This window comes from Ornithodoros turicata, chromosome 8 (assembly GCF_037126465.1).
Source record: "Ornithodoros turicata isolate Travis chromosome 8, ASM3712646v1, whole genome shotgun sequence".
NCBI lineage: Eukaryota > Metazoa > Arthropoda > Arachnida > Ixodida > Argasidae > Ornithodoros > Ornithodoros turicata.
The window spans coordinates 41,398,087-41,416,409 of record NC_088208.1 but is presented as its reverse complement, the minus strand read 5'-3'; the positions used below and the strand labels follow the sequence as shown (position 1 = coordinate 41,416,409).

The 18,323-nt window shown below is 45.2% G+C and overlaps 1 protein-coding gene across 4 annotated transcripts; it reads right to left on the bottom strand.

Moving 5' to 3' along the window:
* Window positions 1-908: 908 nt before the first annotated feature.
* Window positions 909-18,280, bottom strand: LOC135367422 (mediator of RNA polymerase II transcription subunit 14-like). 4 transcript variants are annotated; one of them, XM_064600692.1, is made up of 36 exons: window positions 18,020-18,280; window positions 17,462-17,703; window positions 17,243-17,375; window positions 16,762-16,856; window positions 15,365-15,443; window positions 15,175-15,304; window positions 14,811-14,851; window positions 14,665-14,752; window positions 14,500-14,607; window positions 14,207-14,250; window positions 14,052-14,140; window positions 13,349-13,487; window positions 13,171-13,285; window positions 12,894-13,019; window positions 12,760-12,838; window positions 10,978-11,137; window positions 10,255-10,477; window positions 9,783-9,814; window positions 9,209-9,331; window positions 9,073-9,149; window positions 8,821-8,932; window positions 8,551-8,749; window positions 8,400-8,491; window positions 8,193-8,345; window positions 6,919-6,996; window positions 6,377-6,453; window positions 6,050-6,167; window positions 5,736-5,999; window positions 3,764-4,025; window positions 3,509-3,697; window positions 3,109-3,329; window positions 2,873-3,046; window positions 2,711-2,818; window positions 2,525-2,647; window positions 1,912-2,098; window positions 909-1,399 (listed from the first exon to the last, which is right to left on the bottom strand). In XM_064600692.1, exons 2-36 carry the CDS (start codon window positions 17,566-17,568, stop codon window positions 1,335-1,337), a joined length of 4,410 nt encoding a protein of 1,469 aa, XP_064456762.1. In that variant the 5' UTR covers window positions 17,569-17,703; window positions 18,020-18,280; the 3' UTR covers window positions 909-1,334. The 4 variants fall into 4 exon arrangements, with proteins under 4 accessions (XP_064456762.1, XP_064456761.1, XP_064456763.1 ...); XM_064600691.1 differs by having other exon boundaries at window positions 17,462-17,597; XM_064600693.1 differs by having other exon boundaries at window positions 3,764-4,022; window positions 17,462-17,597.
* Between the last annotated feature and the right edge of the window lie 43 nt (window positions 18,281-18,323).

The following is an 18,323-nucleotide window of genomic DNA, read 5'->3' as shown; positions in this document are numbered from 1 at the left end:
CTACAGGGTGTTCCTATAGGATTACAGTGAACCCTCGTTATTATGACCATGGTCGTTCCCGAAAATTTTGGTCATAATGCGGAATTGTCATATTAACGGGGGAGATTTGCGGAGGTTTCACTGCATTGTTCCCCAGGAGTATGGTCGTAAAGCGCGTATGTCAGATTATCGGGGGTCATATTAACGAGGGTTCACTGTATTTTACAAGGAGGGACAGCAAAGCGTGCAACCGCCTCACTTGCTTCCCTGGGGACAGGCGTGCGGGAGTTCACACCGATGAATGAAGAGTGCACAATTTTCACGAGTGACCTTGCCCCCCCCCTCTCTGTACGCCCATGCCTGCGTCACCATGATCTTCCAAGACACAAGCCGGGGGAGATTTAAAAATGCATCACTATTTAACCACTAAAATTCACGAATTTTGTATGTCTGCGAAGTCGGTTTCGCGAACAACAGCCACATTTCAATGCCTGTTAGGCGTACCAGGAAGGACACAACTGAACAGCACATTGGTTAGTTTATTATTAGGTTAATCCAAGTTCAGTGGTTGCGTTTCTATGTCCAGGTAATTCCAAGTTCTTCGCGCGCAACTCTGCATTTTATAGCTGGGTAACATTTATTTACGGTAGGTTATTTTGCAACAGGGATTTAGATGACTTTATTAAATTAAAGAAGCTTCAGGAGTGCCAAGTGCGTTGAACTTGGAGGAGAATATGTGGAAACATAATAAAGGTTTTGGACTCCAGGCCGCGTTCTTCCATGTCGGGCCGATGACATTTCAGCACGTCGCCTCGTATTTGTCACCATAGGTCCCAATAAGTATATTTGAAAGTTCCAGAGTTGTATACAGTATGAGAGGGAAATGTTTGCCGTTTGTAAAAGAGACAGAAAGTAAAAATGCAAACAAATCTATTAGAGAGGTTTCTTTCTCTTACAATATTTTATTTTGACCCAAATGCTTAGGGCTCACCCATTAGGAGCCACAATTCTTGTAATGGTCACAAAGTTACAAAATTTTCCACAGTGAGATATTCAAAATATTCAAACTGGGCTTTCTGTCGATTCCAAACTAAAAGAAACAATTCAAACTTGGCCCACAATGTATATGAGATTTGTACAGCTATAGTAATAATACAAAATGTGTTAATTCCCAGTGGGAAATGCAGCAGAAAATAACAGACAACAACTCGATAGATAAGATTGTGAACAAATCAGAAACTCGAGAGAACAGTTATTACGCATGTGGCAAAGTAACACTTGTAATCCCACATTAAAAGGCTTATAAAGGCTGATACACAATTGGTTGCTATCTTCCATGACTGTCATCTGCAATCTCACTGTGATGGAATGGTCAGGTTGATGAGGATGTCACGAATCGAAGGAAATATGCAGCATTCCCCTGAAAGAAAGTTGACAGTGTACAGTGTTGCTCACAACAATCACCATGGATGGTATTAAGAACCTTATGCAGATGAAACATTTGTTTCGATACAGACAATGTTCAAAACAGCAAAACCAAGTTACATTACACTGTTGGGGCAGTATTCTTATCCTAGGGCACAGCAAGTGTCTAGGGCTACAGGCAACTCGGAGGCTTTTTGACCACACAACTGTCTTGACGTTACATTTGTCAAAGGCACATCAGCCCGTATTGGCTTGGCTTGGCTGCCCCTGTGCCAAACAGTTGTGTATTAGTCATGCAACATCTGGAGATTTCAGGCAGGGTAAACTGCCAGCAATAGTTTCAATAGACACGTCCCATCAGGTGCAGAGCATGCTCCTGATCTTGTCGTCTTATGAAATATCTATCTAATGGTGTCTCGGACTGGTCGTTTCCCTCAAAGTGAAAACAGAGAACGTGGCATGCATGGCAGAACAGAAACACTACTCAGAAGTCCAAGTGCGTTGTACCTGTGGGAGGTGCATATTCGGTGTAGCGCCGAAGCATGGAGCCAATGATGGCCACAGGTGCGCTGGGTTGCACCACAGATGCATCCACACGCTTGTCAGCCACCTGGAGGGTGTTGGCTGTGGTGTCGTACACGACAGGCACTGCTATCTGCGCCGGCTCTCCAATGCTTGTGCGGGACAACTGCAGCTGAGATTGCCAAAACACCAACCACTTTTAGGAATGCTACACTGATGAACCCCTTACATATATTTGAAATAAATCCTGATATGCTTATTCTGCCTCCATGAAGGCTTCATCGTAGCTAGACGCTGTTCTAATGGGCCTCGAGTTTGAGTTTGATTATAGGAAAAAAGAAACGGAACTAATGAGCCTTAATCTCATAGCAGCAGCTATGCTACAACCAAATTTAAAAGCAAAACCTTTCAATGACGAGAAAGAGGAGAAAAAGACTTTTAACCTAACATTAAAATGCGGCGCTAATAATCCCCAAGGACGACATTTGAGCTACAAATGAACATTTCCACAGCAAAAGTTGGCAAACAACTATTCAGCTTGGTGGCAACCAGAATGACAAGTGACGCTAATGAGCCTGGAGAACATAATGGTACTTACGAAAAAGAGCACTTTGTTTCTGATCATAACGATGGAGCTCATGCCAGGTGGTGCAATGGGTGGTGCAGCTGGAGGAATCGTTAGACACAGTTGGACACTCCACTTCATGTTACGATCTGGCATCTGCAGGAAATTTTAACATTTTTCTCCGCATCTACCCATGAAATGTTCCAGTTCCAGACTCACAAGTTCCAGCCTCATGAGCTGCACAAAGTCTTTCAGTATGCTGAGGGGAGCTGTCATCAGACGAGTGAAAGACATGAAGGCGTTTGGTTTGTATGGGAAGCTTGCCACCTGTGAGAGACCATTAGGCTTAATGGTAAGCAGCTCCATTGTAGTATGTATTACCTTGGTGTCAAAGTAGCGTTCCAGAACTTGAAGTTCCTCTGGCGACCACTGTTCTGTCGGGTTTAACTTGAGGTGCAGGGACTGCAGGGTGGCTGGGTTGAGGCTCACCTTGCACTGCAGGCTCTCCGTCCGGAACTGGATCACTCCTGGTTCTTGTGTTGGGATCATTGTCATCTACAATCAACCAAAAGATGTTCAAATACAGCTACGAGAATCAACCAGAGCTGAGGGAGTACATTGTCCTCGTTTTGTACTACACGGTGTAGGCTCTTGCGCATGAAGACAGAGCCCAAGAAGCGCTCCAGCGGGGAGCAGTGGGGCAAAGGAGGACTCTGAGGGGGTGTGCCACCCCCACTGGAACATAACAGGTCCAGGCCCTTGTGAGACAGCAGGGTGGGCATGGCAGCTGCCCACGATCGCTGTGGCAACACTCGCGTACCACCGGGACCCAGGACAGCTGTTGAGAGAATCAGTAGAGAGCTACATTAGTTGAACAGGGACACGAAAGAAGGTTTTGTTACAAGTGCTGCCACCAGTTGGTGCACAGATATACATAATAAACTGCACTACAGGTTTCTAACTTTGCATCCAAAGGCAACTTAACAGATTATTAATCTAATGGATCTTCCATCTAACCTTGAGGTGGCTTATGGTCCATAGACGATGTCTGAGGACTCTGCATGGGAGCACCATGAGGGGAAGGAGCCAAGCGGGGTGAAGGCCGGGGCACAGAGGGGCTGCCAGGCCATGTGCCAGGGGCAGGAGATGCCATTGACATGCTGCCCGCAGGGGTGGGAAATGGAGAGCCCCCTTCCGGGTGGCTGGCTGCTCAAAAAGAGAGAAATTCCCCTTCTATCAAAGTCTATCTTGCCTTGTCCTTGCAGTCCTTACCTTGAGATCCCATGAAGCCCTGCGGCACAGGGCTCGTCATGGGCACCTGCGAAGAAGGCGAAGGCAGGAACGATGGAGAAGGGGCGTGCAGAGGATTGACGGGTGAAGAGGCTCCAAATAGGTTGCCCGGAGATTGGGCTTGCACGTGCAAGCCATGTGAGGGTGATGGGCTCACGTGGGGACCCGAACCTCCCGTGCCTCCCAGCGACGGGGGACTGGCCAGTGATGCAAACGATGGGTTTGGGGAGGCCACATAGTTCTGCTACGCACCAATCAAATCAATAACAAAATCTGCATTAGGGCTAAGCCTACGACAATTCATATTCATCAACTCCTCCTATCGGTTTTAACGGAGAACTGCAGCTTACTGATTACAGTTCAGTCTGCGATACCAGAAAAAAATGTTTGTCATTTTGATATACTATCAAAGTGGTTAAATTTGCCAATCTGTAAGGAACCAGAGTCAGGCAATTATTTGGGATTCGCATTGACCCCGCATCAAGTGTCTTTTGGGCTGTCCACCTTGAACTTACAGAAACAAGTTAAGAAAAGGTAATAATGTGTTGCATTTGTCTTCCTTTTGAGCCCTTATGACCGACAGGTACTGTATAAGTGCTTAAATTCGCGGGCTCAATAATTCGCGAATTTGTGAGAAGCCAGGATCAGGCAATTATTCGCGGAACCTTAAATTCACGGTACCGCACTGCGTCTACCCTGCATCTTAAGGGCCATCCACCTTGAACTTCCTGGAAGAAGCTAATAAAAGGTATCACAACTGGGTAACTCGTTCAATTTGTCTTCGTTTTGAGCACTTCTGACTGCAAGCGATGCGATTAGGGGGTCCTACTCGGCTCGTATCTGTGCCATTGCTCTGTCTCCCGCCATTCCTGTCATCGCATTGAGCAGGCGCGATTGGCACTTCGTAGTGATGCGACAACTTTTCCAAAGGTCTATACGCGTGGCAGAGTGCATACGCGCTTGCTGGATGATCCAGGCTTACAAGGAACCGGAATCACGTGAGGCATACATCCGCGCGGGATTCGTACGTGAAGGCTGGACTACAGTCTCCAGTTGCAGCGGCGAACTGAACACTTTGCGAGGCAATGCAGTGTAACAGCGTAAGAAACTCCGTATACATACGTTGCCTCAGCGTCCTGGGTCAAATTTCTTACATATTTCTTTCACGTATTTTTCTGTCATTGGTTCGAATATTTCGCGGAACTTTAAATTCGCGAAAAAAGGGCGTTCGCGAATTTCGCGAAAAATAGGTCCTCGCGAAAATTACTACTTATACAGTATGTGATTAAGGGGTCCTCACTCAGCTGGTATCTGGGTCATTGCTGCCCACAATTCCTGTCACCATATCGAGCAGGTATGATTGGCACTCAATAGTGATGCAGCAAGTTTTACAAAGGCCGGTCCGTGTGACAGTTTGCTTAAACCCATACACACTTGCTGGATGATCCAGGCTTAGAAGAAACTGGAATCACACGACGTCCACATCCGCGGGGGATTCGTGAAGGCTGGACTACAAAACCGCGAAAAGAACGCGAAACCGCGACCATAAAGTGTCTCAGCATCCTGGGTCAAATTTCTTACATATTTCGTTCGCGGAATTTCCTGTCATTGGTTCGAATGTTTTGCGGGACTTTAAACTCATTAAGAAAAGAGTGCTCGCGAATTTTGAGAAAATTAGTTCCTCGCGAAAATTATTACTTATACAGTAAATGGCACGTCCTCATCCAGTTTTACCTTAACATTACTGCAATGCACACAAGGAAGAGGGCAACCACGCTGATGTAATAACGTAACCAAAAAGGCCAGACACCAGAAGCAACTGATAGTGCAATAAAAGCATTTTTTAAGCATTTTGCGCAGCATCACTTTAATGACATTACTGAGTAAACAAATTGTTATATCTCACATTGATGAGCTGCACAATCACCTGGACAGCATTTCGGAAGGAACTCACCTGCGATAAAACAGACGGGTGCGGAGACGCCGGTGTGTGCGGGTTAGACGGCGGAGTCATCGGATGATGAAAACGCAGTCCCCCGGCACCTGCAGGGTCCTGCGGTCGCTGCGCCGGAGAAGAGGGCTTCAGAGCCGAACCGGAGCTCAGGAAGGATTCCATCGAGTCCAATGTCGGAATGGGTGATGGAGGATTGTCATCTTCAGACTGCGAGCGTCGCCTGAGCTGACAGGCACTCTCGTCCACAAATTTGCTGAGGAAAGCCTGGGAAATGTGTAGCATGCAGCCATCTACCATTATCAATATATACGGACCCTTAGACCCTGAATGGGAGTGAAATCTTCTACAGCCTTGGTCTTATCGAACTTGCTGTAGGCTCCATCACGTACGGCTATGAGGCCTTCTGGGCGACAGTGGATGTCCAACACGTAGCTGCAGCAGCGAATAAGGACCATTTCATTCAAGCATGCTCACCAGACTGATATTAACTACTTATTTCCAATTTCTCGCTTTTATTTCACACAAGTTGCACTGAGTCTTGAACATTTGTTAACTGGAAAATTGACATTAATTTAAGTTCAGTTTCTTTGACTATGGATTTGTTAGTGGATCACAGCTCTTGGCTGAAGAAGAAAGGATACGTATTTCTGTAGGCCAGACGAATGTGCATCGACGACTGAGGTATGATAACAAATGTCTGTACAGGCACTTGAGGCCGCTGAAATATACGACACATAACATATAAATACCCACGAACGACACATTTTTTACGTAAGATACTGAATATATCTAGTCAATCACTGCACAGATTAGACACACACAAGGTCTAAATGAGTAAATAGAGCATTCTAGAAAACTACACTTCTCTTCCATAATCCAGTCAAACAAAGTAGTATATTTTTTACCCCAATACACCCAAAATGTAACCTGTGAGAACGACTTCTGAAGGATGACATCTTTTACGACATTAGGCTCCTACAAATCTCTTTTTGGGTTAGTTGTACGTACCCACAAAAATACTTTTCACATGAAAATAATGACTTCTACGGTATCTATTCACGAATAAGTGAGGCATAGCTTCTTCTAAGGCAGCAATTATGAGCCATTAATGCTCGTGTTGCCAGCAGGTAATGGTGCTTTCCCACTCAGCACAGTGTGGTACAGTAAGTGGCTAAAAACTTACACTGTTGATGACCCCGAGCTGTGGTGCAGAAGGGAGTTTGGTGAGTGACAGTAATGGTGCATAGGTGTCCCTCAGTACCTTGACAGTGACAGGATAATACAGTCATTAGATGGATAAGAAACACGTCAAGCTTGCAGCCGTGGCCAAGACCAAAGGTCAGTAAACCCTCAATGCGAGACTCAGGAAATTCTTCAGTGGTGTCTGCACTACTGTCCTCAACGTTACTCTTTTGTTTTCCTCAATGTTTGTGCTTGCAAACTGTCTGACTAAGAAGGCAGAAAACAAGGCAAAACAAGTTTGAACCCGTGTCATCCTGAAGGACGAGGCCGTTTCAGAACTACAGAAATAGTCAAGCAAACATTACATATTTCAATTGCATCAGACAAATAGAAGACTGGGTTTATATTGCACCAGACTTTACGGATAAATAGCCTCGAGCCTTACTGGAATGTTTTGCAAGCATTACTGTCCTGTATCGCACAAACCATGCAAAATCTCACACCAAGCATTTTCTCTGGCATATCTCACTCAAAATCTGCCATTTTTTCCTATGTGTGCTTCAGTTTCATATCGCCAGTGGTGCCAACATTCAGAAGAAAAGGTTTAGTGCATCATGTCACAGTGGGTGCGTTAAGTAGCGACCCCAGAGTCGAAGGAGTCACAACTCCATCCACTAAACGGCCTCCAGTCAAAATTTCCGACACCTTCTCAAAAGCGGAGTGACGGAGCCAAAGAGATGGGGACAGAAGCAAAATGACATAGTTACGCCAGTTAGCAGCCGTCTTTTGGTGCAGGGATGCCTACCCTGCGCTGCACGGCAAAACCTCCTTTGACCTGCACGAATTTACGACAACCAACGATGCTCAAAAGAATCAATCAAGAATCAGTTGACTATCGGTTGATTAATCCACGAACGGATAAAGGCGGGGTAGTTGGTAAATACTCATTAAACCTGTTTGCTTGAAAGTACGTAGTTGTCTCGTATCCTTGTTTTTGTCCGTGTCTTTTGGGCTGTGCTACAAGGATTAGTGATTGATACACGCCAGCAAATTAACCACCGCAGATCACCTGCGTTAGCGCCTTTCCCAAAATCAATTTATCTTTTAAAAATCACGTGCCTGAAGTGTCTGTCAGAACTGCGAAGAAGAAAAAAGATGTGAACGCAAGCGTAGATCCTCACCAAGCAGGCGAGGCTATGCATCTGCAATGTCTGAGGCACGATGCAACCAAAATGTGTACTAACCCCTTTTGTGAGTACAGTACAAGGCACATACCTCGACCAGGGTGGCTACGGAACGGTGCTGATTGAACTCGTGTTGAAGTTGCGCAGAAACAACAGTGTGCGGATTGCTAGCGGATGCCGTGTGGCCCACCACACCAAATGCCAGGTGGAAACGCTTCTCCGACGGCCTCCAGTATATGGTCACCTTTCAAAAGTCCATTACATGCACAATCTCTATTTATCAAACAGACTTTCTTACTGTGCTTGCTTTGTTCAATCCGTAGCCCAAGACCAGTTTCTTGTACGTGAAAGATTTGATGTCCACTATAGACATTAACGTGTTTTGCTGGTCTGAAAAGCATAAAAATGAATGCTCGTAGGAAGAAATAATACGAGATTGACCAGATTACCCAGGTTGATTGCCTGAGCAAAGCGCAGCACCACACCATACAGGTGCCCAATCGTGTTCCAGTCCTGTAACATCTCTTCCACCACGGATGCCACCTGCGCCGAGGTGCCTGCTGCAAAGTCGTACATGAAGCATACGGGTCTTCTTGGACCCCTCTCCTTAGGTGACAGGCTCGTCAGTGGACAGTTGCAGAAGACAAACTGAAACGTTAATAACAATAAAAACGTTCAAGGGGACACATAGGATAATTTTAAAAGACTCAGACACTGACCTCTGCCAGCCACGCTTTGATACCCTTCACCTGCAGCCGTAGACTGCAGCTCAGAGTGGATGCCTGGAGGGCTGCAGCTGTGTCTTTCATCCAACCTTCACCCGAGCCCATTCTACGCATTAGACGAGGAAAATTATTTCCAAAAGTTCATTTCCTTATAGGAAAGAATAAAAATAAATCAAATAAAATGATACACATACTCAACATTAACCAGCATTAACAAACTGCTCTAAAAGTAAGACAGCATCTTACTGAACAATCTTGACCAAGAAGTTTGTTCCATTGGCTTCGATCTGCATACCCTGGTGGCAGATGTCTCGCTTGTTGAGCTGCGCAAATCCATCTTTAGCTACTAGAGACTACTTAGACTAGAGGTAAGACTACTTGCCTCCACAGTGAGGGTGCAGAAAGGAATCCTGTCATCGCAGAAAGCGACAACGTGCGCCAATTCGCTCATGAAGTAGCCCGTAAAGCGTGGCCTCTTGGACTGGACATGATTTGCAGGCAGGAGCTGTTGCAGACGACAGGACATGTAGCACATCTGTCTATTGCACTCAACTATAATTGATACCACGGAGAGCTTTTTAACCTGCTCGCAAATTAGGACATCCCAGATTACAGACGACGGGACATGTACCTCAACTTTACTGCACTAAACTAACAGCCAACACTGACAATCTAGGGTGTCATGTCAACTATAATTGACACCACAGCTGACTCTTTACCATCTCATGGAAGATGTGTGCCATTTATACCAAGTTGTTTCAGCAAGATTATCAAGAAGAAGGACTAGATTTAGTCTTCCTCAAAGTTATGAAACTACCCAAAGTGGCATAAATTTTCGACTTCAGTAGCCTTCCAACAGTAATAACAGAAGCAGTATAAGGAATAACAGTCTCAATGAAAATCCACAATACTGATTTAACTATTTCTAAACTCTGCAACCATCCAGGTTAACATACCTTTCTCTTTCCACTTCCTGTCAATAAGGATGCTGAAATGTACAAAGGAAGAAACAAAAATATCACAGTGGCTACCCTTTTAGGACTACAACAATAAATACCAACTGAATGTAAAACAATGCGTATGCATTTTTACAGTTACACAGGTAAAGCAATCGAGATCCCTAATAATAATTACAAAATAAAATTGTTGCTGCTGCACTCAAGATTATAATCAGAGCATCTTGTGTAGCACCATTGCACAGTGTGTGTTGTGTCGTCCTTTGATTTGTTTTCCGGGTTCCATTGCCTTTGAAGTATGAAATACCGAAGAGCCCAGTTTTTAACAATTTTTGAACCACTGTGCAACACCAAAATTACCACCTGTTGTTGGCCTAATTAGGTCAGTGCAGGCTTAGTACTGAGAGTGACAATTCCTTATGCAGCCTTTCTGTGCACCTCAAGGTTCTTTATATCACCTTTAAGATCTCACCATCAATCTTTGTGCAGGGCCCATGTACAATAGCGAAGGTATCCAGCTGCAGGAAATTGGCCACCCGCAGGAACGCCTTGGGCAGCTCTGTGTCAAGAGGTGCATCGTCTCTCCCTAGTGTAGCCGGGTCCCCTTCTGGGAGTGGTTGAGGCTCAACTGTCATCAGGTAATAGGTCTGTACAATTTCTTGTGGCTCACTCGAGCTTTGGGACAATTCCACCACCTGGAATGCAATTCCAGTATTTTCCTATCCTCAGATTTATCCCTATCTCAGTTATTTCACAAATGGTACCTCTTCCTAAAGAGAGCGACAGTCCAGCCGGGCCAAAGCTAAAGAAGCACCGTCATTCGCTTTTTTAGGATACTCGGAGCCACCGTACGAAATATTTGAATTAAATTTACAACCAATTATTTATGTCCAAATTTTGAGCAGTCACGGTCAGCAGCTTCTGGTCTCTGCTCCGCTAAACACAAATTCCAGATAAAACTTGCTCATAATGTTTTATCGTATCCCGAAACAATCGGCTTCCTCCGAAGTGTATGCCACCGTAAAACCTAAACTAAGTATGCACATGTCCTTCATTTTTCCTGTTTACCCACACACACACAAAAAGAAAAAGCTATTTTCTACGCGATATCTACACGTAACTTACGAGCAAGTAATTATCTAACCTCCAAACCTTTAAGTGTTTACATAGATATCTTGAAGAGAGTAACACAGACCACGTAGCAGTTGTGGTGCTTGCAGAGCTTGATGTACAGAGTGTGTGGTCCAAGTCTTAATGCTGGATGTCCTTGAGGCACCACCAGGGGAAGGTGGGTACTTGCCACAACTGGCAAGTGTTGCACCGTCTTCTCGCATCTTTTCACTGTCATCCAGAACCTCATTGAAAAAAAGAAACTTTTCTTACTTTACTCTTATACTAATGGGAGGTGTCGACACATGTAGAATTTGGTGACTTGAAAGCCATTATTACGCTTCATACATATATGGATAGCCACTGACTATGCAAAGTTAAAGGGGCCGTAAACAGGAACAAAACATTTCTTTGTGTTATATTATTGAAACATAAGCAGTGAAAACTCCTTGCAATTACTAACGCTCAAAAACAAAAGGCGCTTGCATGCGGATGAAATATTCACTGCACTCTTTCGCATTTTAGCTCCGCCCCGCGCTCTAACTTTACGTCATTTTGACGTAGCACTTTCCTCACCAATTACGATCGAGTGTTCCACGTACGATTTTATTTCAAATGCGGAATTGGACTAGATAAACGTGAATCCTCTTCTATTCAAAATCTAAACAGTTACAGCCTCAAACTGAAAAAGAAATGCGTTTAATTTAGGTATCATACGTGCACTGCGTTTTCTGGGCAGTAGCACGCAGCACACCAGGAGCGCGAATGAATATCCAGGACTACAGTTCCGGAATCTTAGGTAGGTGCGCGATAGAACATCTTCGTCATCTTCGAATGGTTCCGACAACTGGGCTGCCGTAGTTTGGTTTGAGCCACGCGGCATCGCGTCACCAGCTCGCGTGGTACAGTGTATAGCGTGCTGCCCATGTCACGTCGTGACTGGGAGGAACCCGGGTTCGAATCGCGTCATGTGATAGCAGTTCAACTGTTGACGTTTGCGCCAGCCGGAGATCTTGAAGATGTCATGACGTTGAATTTCGGAACCACGGAGCGCAAAACGTCGTTTCACACAAACAAACTGAGCGCTCCGACTCACAGCTCATAACGAAGTATGTTTATTGGCTGGTAATTTGAAACGTCATGTGCGAAGCTCGGCCCCCCGATTGGACGGCAAAACGCTACGTAGCCATGTGACGTATGCGTGGTGGAGAGAGGCTCGCTGGTTACTCATCTTTGAAAGCAGTTATATGGGTCAATGAGCTGGCACGAGCCGAACGAAATGTATATTTGGGTATTATGATCTGCGTTCTTTCATGGAGTATCATTATTTCAGAAATGTTTGGTGGCCTGTTTACGGCCCCTTTAACTAATGAATAACCAACAGCGTCCTCATCCTTCGAGCAAGATGATTATAACAATATAGAGGAACCAGGAGTAACGCTTTTTCAGAACCCTGAACAGCCTGAACAGCGGGCAACATTTCTCTGGACCAATGAGCGAGCGTGTCCCAGGCAAATCACAGGCTAGTACTGCTCTCCACCACCGTTGCGCGCACAGTCGCTTTTTGCGGCGTACTTGAAATTCAATTTCCGCAATAATTACGACTCTGTGATGGGAATTACTTCTCATAGGCCTGCTTAGCAGTTTTATAGGAAGAAAACGGGGTGTTAAAAATGACTCATGCGTTACTTGAGGAAAGTATTATTAGGCAGGGCGAAGACAGGTGACAAAGAGAAGTTATCTCGTGATGTGATAAATCAATTCAGTCTTGCGCATTCCTTTTGTGCCATGTTTCGGGTGGCAAAAAACTGGGAACCATAGATACATGGAAGAAGGATTCCTCATGATCACACGGGACTTTACTTACTTGAGGTCCGTCAGCAGCGAATCCAGTTTTGCACCGTCTTTGTTGAGACAGTCTTGAATGTCATCAATCATTGGCGGCTCTGCATACGCAAATAATGAAAATAAGTTGAGCAAAATAAACTCTCTCGACGTTACCGTGTTGAGGTACAAATGCGAGAAAATATCCCGTGTGCGTGTCAACTGTGATCAGAAGGTTTTCAGATTCCATGCAGGGCTGTAGGAGGGGAACCTGCAGGATGGCTGGGGAACCAGATATGATGCCTGAAAGCATAATTACGCTCCTTATTTTACCTATGCAGCAAAGGGGAGAAAGTGGACAGAATGCCACGATCAAAGTGGGACACATTATAAAAGGATTGTAGTCTAATAAAGGAAAACACTCCATTTAAAGAGAGTAGAGAAATAAACTTACAATGAGTCTGATTGCCAATGGTAGTTTGCAACCGATCCCTGATGTGAGCCAATTTCTCTTTAGTGCGAATGTGGATTGTCTGGATGAGGAGCTTCTCGATGGACAGGAACTCAGACTATAATGATAGATACTCAGGGTTTGGAGGGTTTCATACTCAGGGGTTTGTATAGAGGCCCACCTTTATGGCCTGGTCCGCCCAATTGGCCTCCCTGGCACCCAAGCTTGGCGTATGAGCCACACGTAGAGGTTTCCCAGGATTCCATGTGTCCACGTGGATGTTGAGCTGATATGTTTGTTTCTCCTTCAGTGCTTGATCCCTGAGGGTTGCCACACTAAATTAGCAGCGTTGCCCAAGTACATACACTACAAGCACGGAAACTGAGCTTTGGGGTCATCCATGTCGGGAACATTGTTTGCGCGACATCATTTTAGTGACGCAGAGTTCTGCGGATTAACTGCAAACCATCCACTCTTAACATAACACGCGTGCGAGAAATGTGACGAGAGCAAAAATGTTTTCCACGAGGTTGATGGCACCAACATATTTGGATAAATTTCTCAAAGCCGTAAATCCATACCGATTCGAGATGTCATTGGATGCTGAAAGCTTAGGTAAAAAGAGTATTTTGGCGAGATTGAATTACATCCAGGTACATTATCCTACAATAATTTGTTAAGTATATAACAAAACGGAAGGCGTTAGTTTCCAAAAATAATTACTTGAACTTTAATCTTGGGCTAACCTTAAGTACGACTAACTAAGGCAAATACTTGATCGAAACAATAATTTTTATACCACTATACCCAGCTGTTGTTCGTAATAATGGCTATAAATGCTGCTTGTATTATCCCTTGTAACTAGAAATGCCAAGACGATGTACCTCCAGTACTGCACCGCCAGGTTGTGCCCAGGTGTGTACTCCTGGACGCGGATGAAGTCTCCGAGCCTCTCTCTGCACAATCTCACCAACTAAGATGAATAAAAATGTATATAGTAAACCCACACTGTCACACTGTTGTGCCCTGTTTCCCATACCTGTGAATGTATCACTTCCAGCTGTAAGCTGAGACAAAAGGAATCTGTTGCCAACAACTGTCAAGGACTTCTGCTCTCACGAAAAACACCTAACCTTTCTGACAAACATATGTTTCATCCAGTCTCGTAAATGCCCAAGCTACGTCAACATCCTAAAAAGCATCACTCAATCCTGGACGTTTGCTGGACATTAGTCGGATAATCAAACAAATGTCTTCAATTACTGACTCAATCGTAAAGTGTGCTGTACCCAAAGCAGCAGCAAATAATACGCAAGGAGCTAGTGTGGATACGCAAACAGTTGTATAGCTCGTGCAGGGGTTTGGGATTGTCCACGAGGCGAGACTGGATCAGTTGATGGATGTATTGCACTTGCAGTGGATGCACCAGGGCACGGCAATCTGAAAAAGGATATGGATCAGTGTTTCCTCTGCAGTGGCAGACCTCCAGAGACATACCTCCGGTATCCTTGTCCTCTACCAGTACATCGATGTCAAGTAGACGCCACGGGACATGTGGCCCATCTCCCATCAAGGTCAGAGAGACCTGTTGGAGGAATGCGTGTTAGAATAAAAGTCCAAGTACGTGGCAACGCGCATCTTACCTCAAATTCATGCTCCACGTGGAATATTACGCGACCGTTCTCTTTAAGAAAAGAATCAAATTGTAGAAGCAGTTACACATCCTTACTCACTTAATGACCACTTAAACACCTTCCTTCTTCCAATACCCAATCCTTCTATCGTTTGAGAGAAAAAGGTGTTACCACTTCTTTTTACACTTTGGTATTAGCGGTTCAAAGTCATAAACCGCAATAAGTACAACACGATACTGTTGTCACGTGCGACTTACTACCACGACGGTAGCATTTCGTTGCACTCTCTGTGAATGGCTGCGTAAAAATTTTCCCCCCAAGAAAAGTCACTCGTCATAGATGGCACCAGAGACGGAAGAAAGGAAGGACGTACCTATTCGTAGTGAGCTCATTTGCGAAGGCAGGTCCGATGACACCAGTCGATACTGAATTATCTGGTCCAGGCGGTGCAAAGTGGACCTCCTCTCTGCAGGCGTGATAGGGTCTGGAGGCACAATCTTGTCCTGCAGCATGACATCATCTATTGTGACATGCACGAAGCACTACACAAGCAAGAAACTCACTCGTATGCATGTTGGCAGGCGAGAGTAGGTCCCTAGAGTGAGGACTTCCACGGCACATGGTATGTGAAAGCTTGGCAACCTGTCACCACAAAAGGAGGTCTTCTTATCATCACAAAGTTGCGTAAGAAAAGCAGCCCTTTTTATTTTGCGTGGAAAACCATAAAAAATTACCTCTCAGAAGCCGCGCTTTATCGAGATTTATGGAGAAATGTTTCCATTGAAACAGATACTAGACTTGACATTTTACTTGTTGCGAGAGTGTCTATTGTTTTGCCTCAGAATTGTACACATAAAGGCATATAATTACAGATCCACTCCTTTACTTTGCGTAATTTGGCACACTGTTAACATTGGACCAGAGAGCATATCTTGTGGCGGTAAATCTGGCCATTCTGGTCGCCTCAACATATTTCAGTTGAGAAGATCCGCAAAAACTGAAAGTAGGTGCTCCCCAAGGGCATATCCCACTGTTGGACATAGAGCAGCTTTTTTTGAGCTGGAGAAAGCTCGTTTCACCGATGCACCTGGACCGCATCGTTGCCGGTTGTTTCAAATTAACTCGATAACTCCGTGAGAACTTGCCTCTTGCGAAATCAAGTGTAGCGGCCCCTAGTTGCAGAATGGGCGTGATGAACATTGCGAGGTTGGTGGGACATAAGTTCCGTGACTCGGCGCTAGCTTTCAAAAACGGATTGGACACCTCGTTATAACGACCAATAAACCGCTACATTTTTGTGGGATTTGTCGTCAGTGCTCGAGCAATTCCTTCTACTCGACGCATATTGTGGAGATGGGGACGGATTTTTGGGAGAAGCACGTTTCTGTCTGTGCTGCAGCTAATTCTTAGACCAATGAGCAAAACTTACTACTACTCCCCAGTTACCTTCGAGGACGTGCTCAACGGATTGATGACCATCTCACACTGACACAAAAAGAATCCTACTGTCCGGAGGCAATTCTGCACCTACTGCGTCGGATCAGAACATGGATTCCTCCAACAATGCTTCACACTCGCCCGATTAAACGGGTGTTTCCCCAGATCGCACTGGCACAGTACCCAACGCTCTGTCTGACCGTCAGTCCAGCACCATGCAGTTATGCCGCAGTTGCGACCGCCTCGACGATATCAGGCAAATTCCTCCGCGGTAGCCTTTGTGGGATGCGAACACCTAGTTGCGGAATGGGCTCGATGAACATCGTGAGGACGGTAGGACATGTTTCGTGCTGGCTTCGAGAACGTTTTGGACATCTTGTTCCTACGACGAATAAACCCGTACAATTTTTGGCCCGGTACGCGAGCAATGACTACTTAATTTGTCGGATGATCGAGCAAGCTTCCACATAGACCCTGTTTACAATAAGGTCTAAAAATAGCTGTCTTCCAATCCAAATCCTACCTGGCCTGTACGAGGGTTTCTCTCGCCATCATGGCCAGGATGTCAGCTGTCTCAACAAACAGTAGGTTCTGCTTGTCTAGGAATGCGACGATGGCCTGCACAACAATGTTCAGAGAGTTTCTTCGTGAGATACACAACTAAAAGGAAAGTTGTTTTGATACCTTTGCATATTTTTTTTTTTTTTTGTCCTAGATGGCACCACGGTGCATTTCCCCCCCAAAGATAATTGCCCCAGCATTCCAAAGGGGCGACAGGGTACATACATTTGCACCCTCGTAGCAACACCCTTTCAGAAGAAAAGTCCCTGGATGCTTTTATGATGGCCTTAATGGGATGGGAGTTAGTGGCTCAGCTAAGAATGTTGCTCCCTCGTGCAATTTTTTTAAAATTTTAAGTAAATGCGAATCATATAGGAAATTTATTGCTCGCCAAACTGAGGATTCTAAATTGAAAGAAGCGCAGCAGGCAGAGAGCAACTCACTGCGCATTTTTCTACTTTGGCTGCACTGGATGCCCACTTGACAAGTGCCAGGAGCCGCACAAACAGCTGTCGTGTCGTGCTGGCAAATTGCACTATCTCCATTTTTCTCTCAACATCAGTCTTGCGGGGAAGCCTGCAAACAACAATACCACCATCGAGTGATTTCCTCTGCATTCTGGGTCTCTAGGCAAACGTGCAAAACTCTCGATGATCACTCACAATTCAGCAAGCACAGTGAGCTCGTGGTACGTCCGCTGCAAGATGAAGTCGATGAGTCGACCCAGGGGGATGCTGGGCCCCCCGGTGTTGGCCAGCTGCATGGCCATTCCTGCTTGCTACAGCTAGTAACACATCGCTGTAGAAGAATCCAGAGGGCAACCACCAAATATATACTTCCCTGTGATGTCTTTCCCGTTGCTGAGTTTGGGTGTAGTTCCGTAGACGGGCTTTCAAGAATTAGCCTGCGCGTTTAAAAGCGAAATAATATGTTCGAGTGAAAGAAGGCTATATACCTAATATATATAAAAAGGAGAATTATAAAGATGTGTGTTCTAGATGCTTTTCATACGCATCTGAACACCATCGAAGCCCGGCTAGGGAACTACATCCTTGAGTTGTCTGCAACTCCAGAAAGGTACATGTTTAACTGTAGTGCAAACACAACAATTTGATATATTCTCTGTCAATAAGTACGTCAGCTGAAAAGCTCCGACTGAACTGCGACTGAGCTCCGACTGAACTCCGGCTGAAAAGCTATGCTACGTGCAACGTACTCACCTACGACATGTTTGCAACTAAAGTTTCGAAAGTCAGCGTTTAGACAACCACAAGGGAAAACTGCGTCATATCACAATGCGTGACTGACGGTGAACAGGATGCACGGATGAGGTAATAAATAACGAGGTTAGATATGGTAAAGCAGGTTACATCCCCCCACTACCGCTTTGCCAAACTTTCTGTTACTGCAGCTACACGCCACACTGCCACCACTCACTTTACGGCGCCATTTTCTGCGAGCGCGTACGCCGGCTTGATGGATCGGATGGATACTGGATACTGTGGCTTTACGGCTTTACCCCTT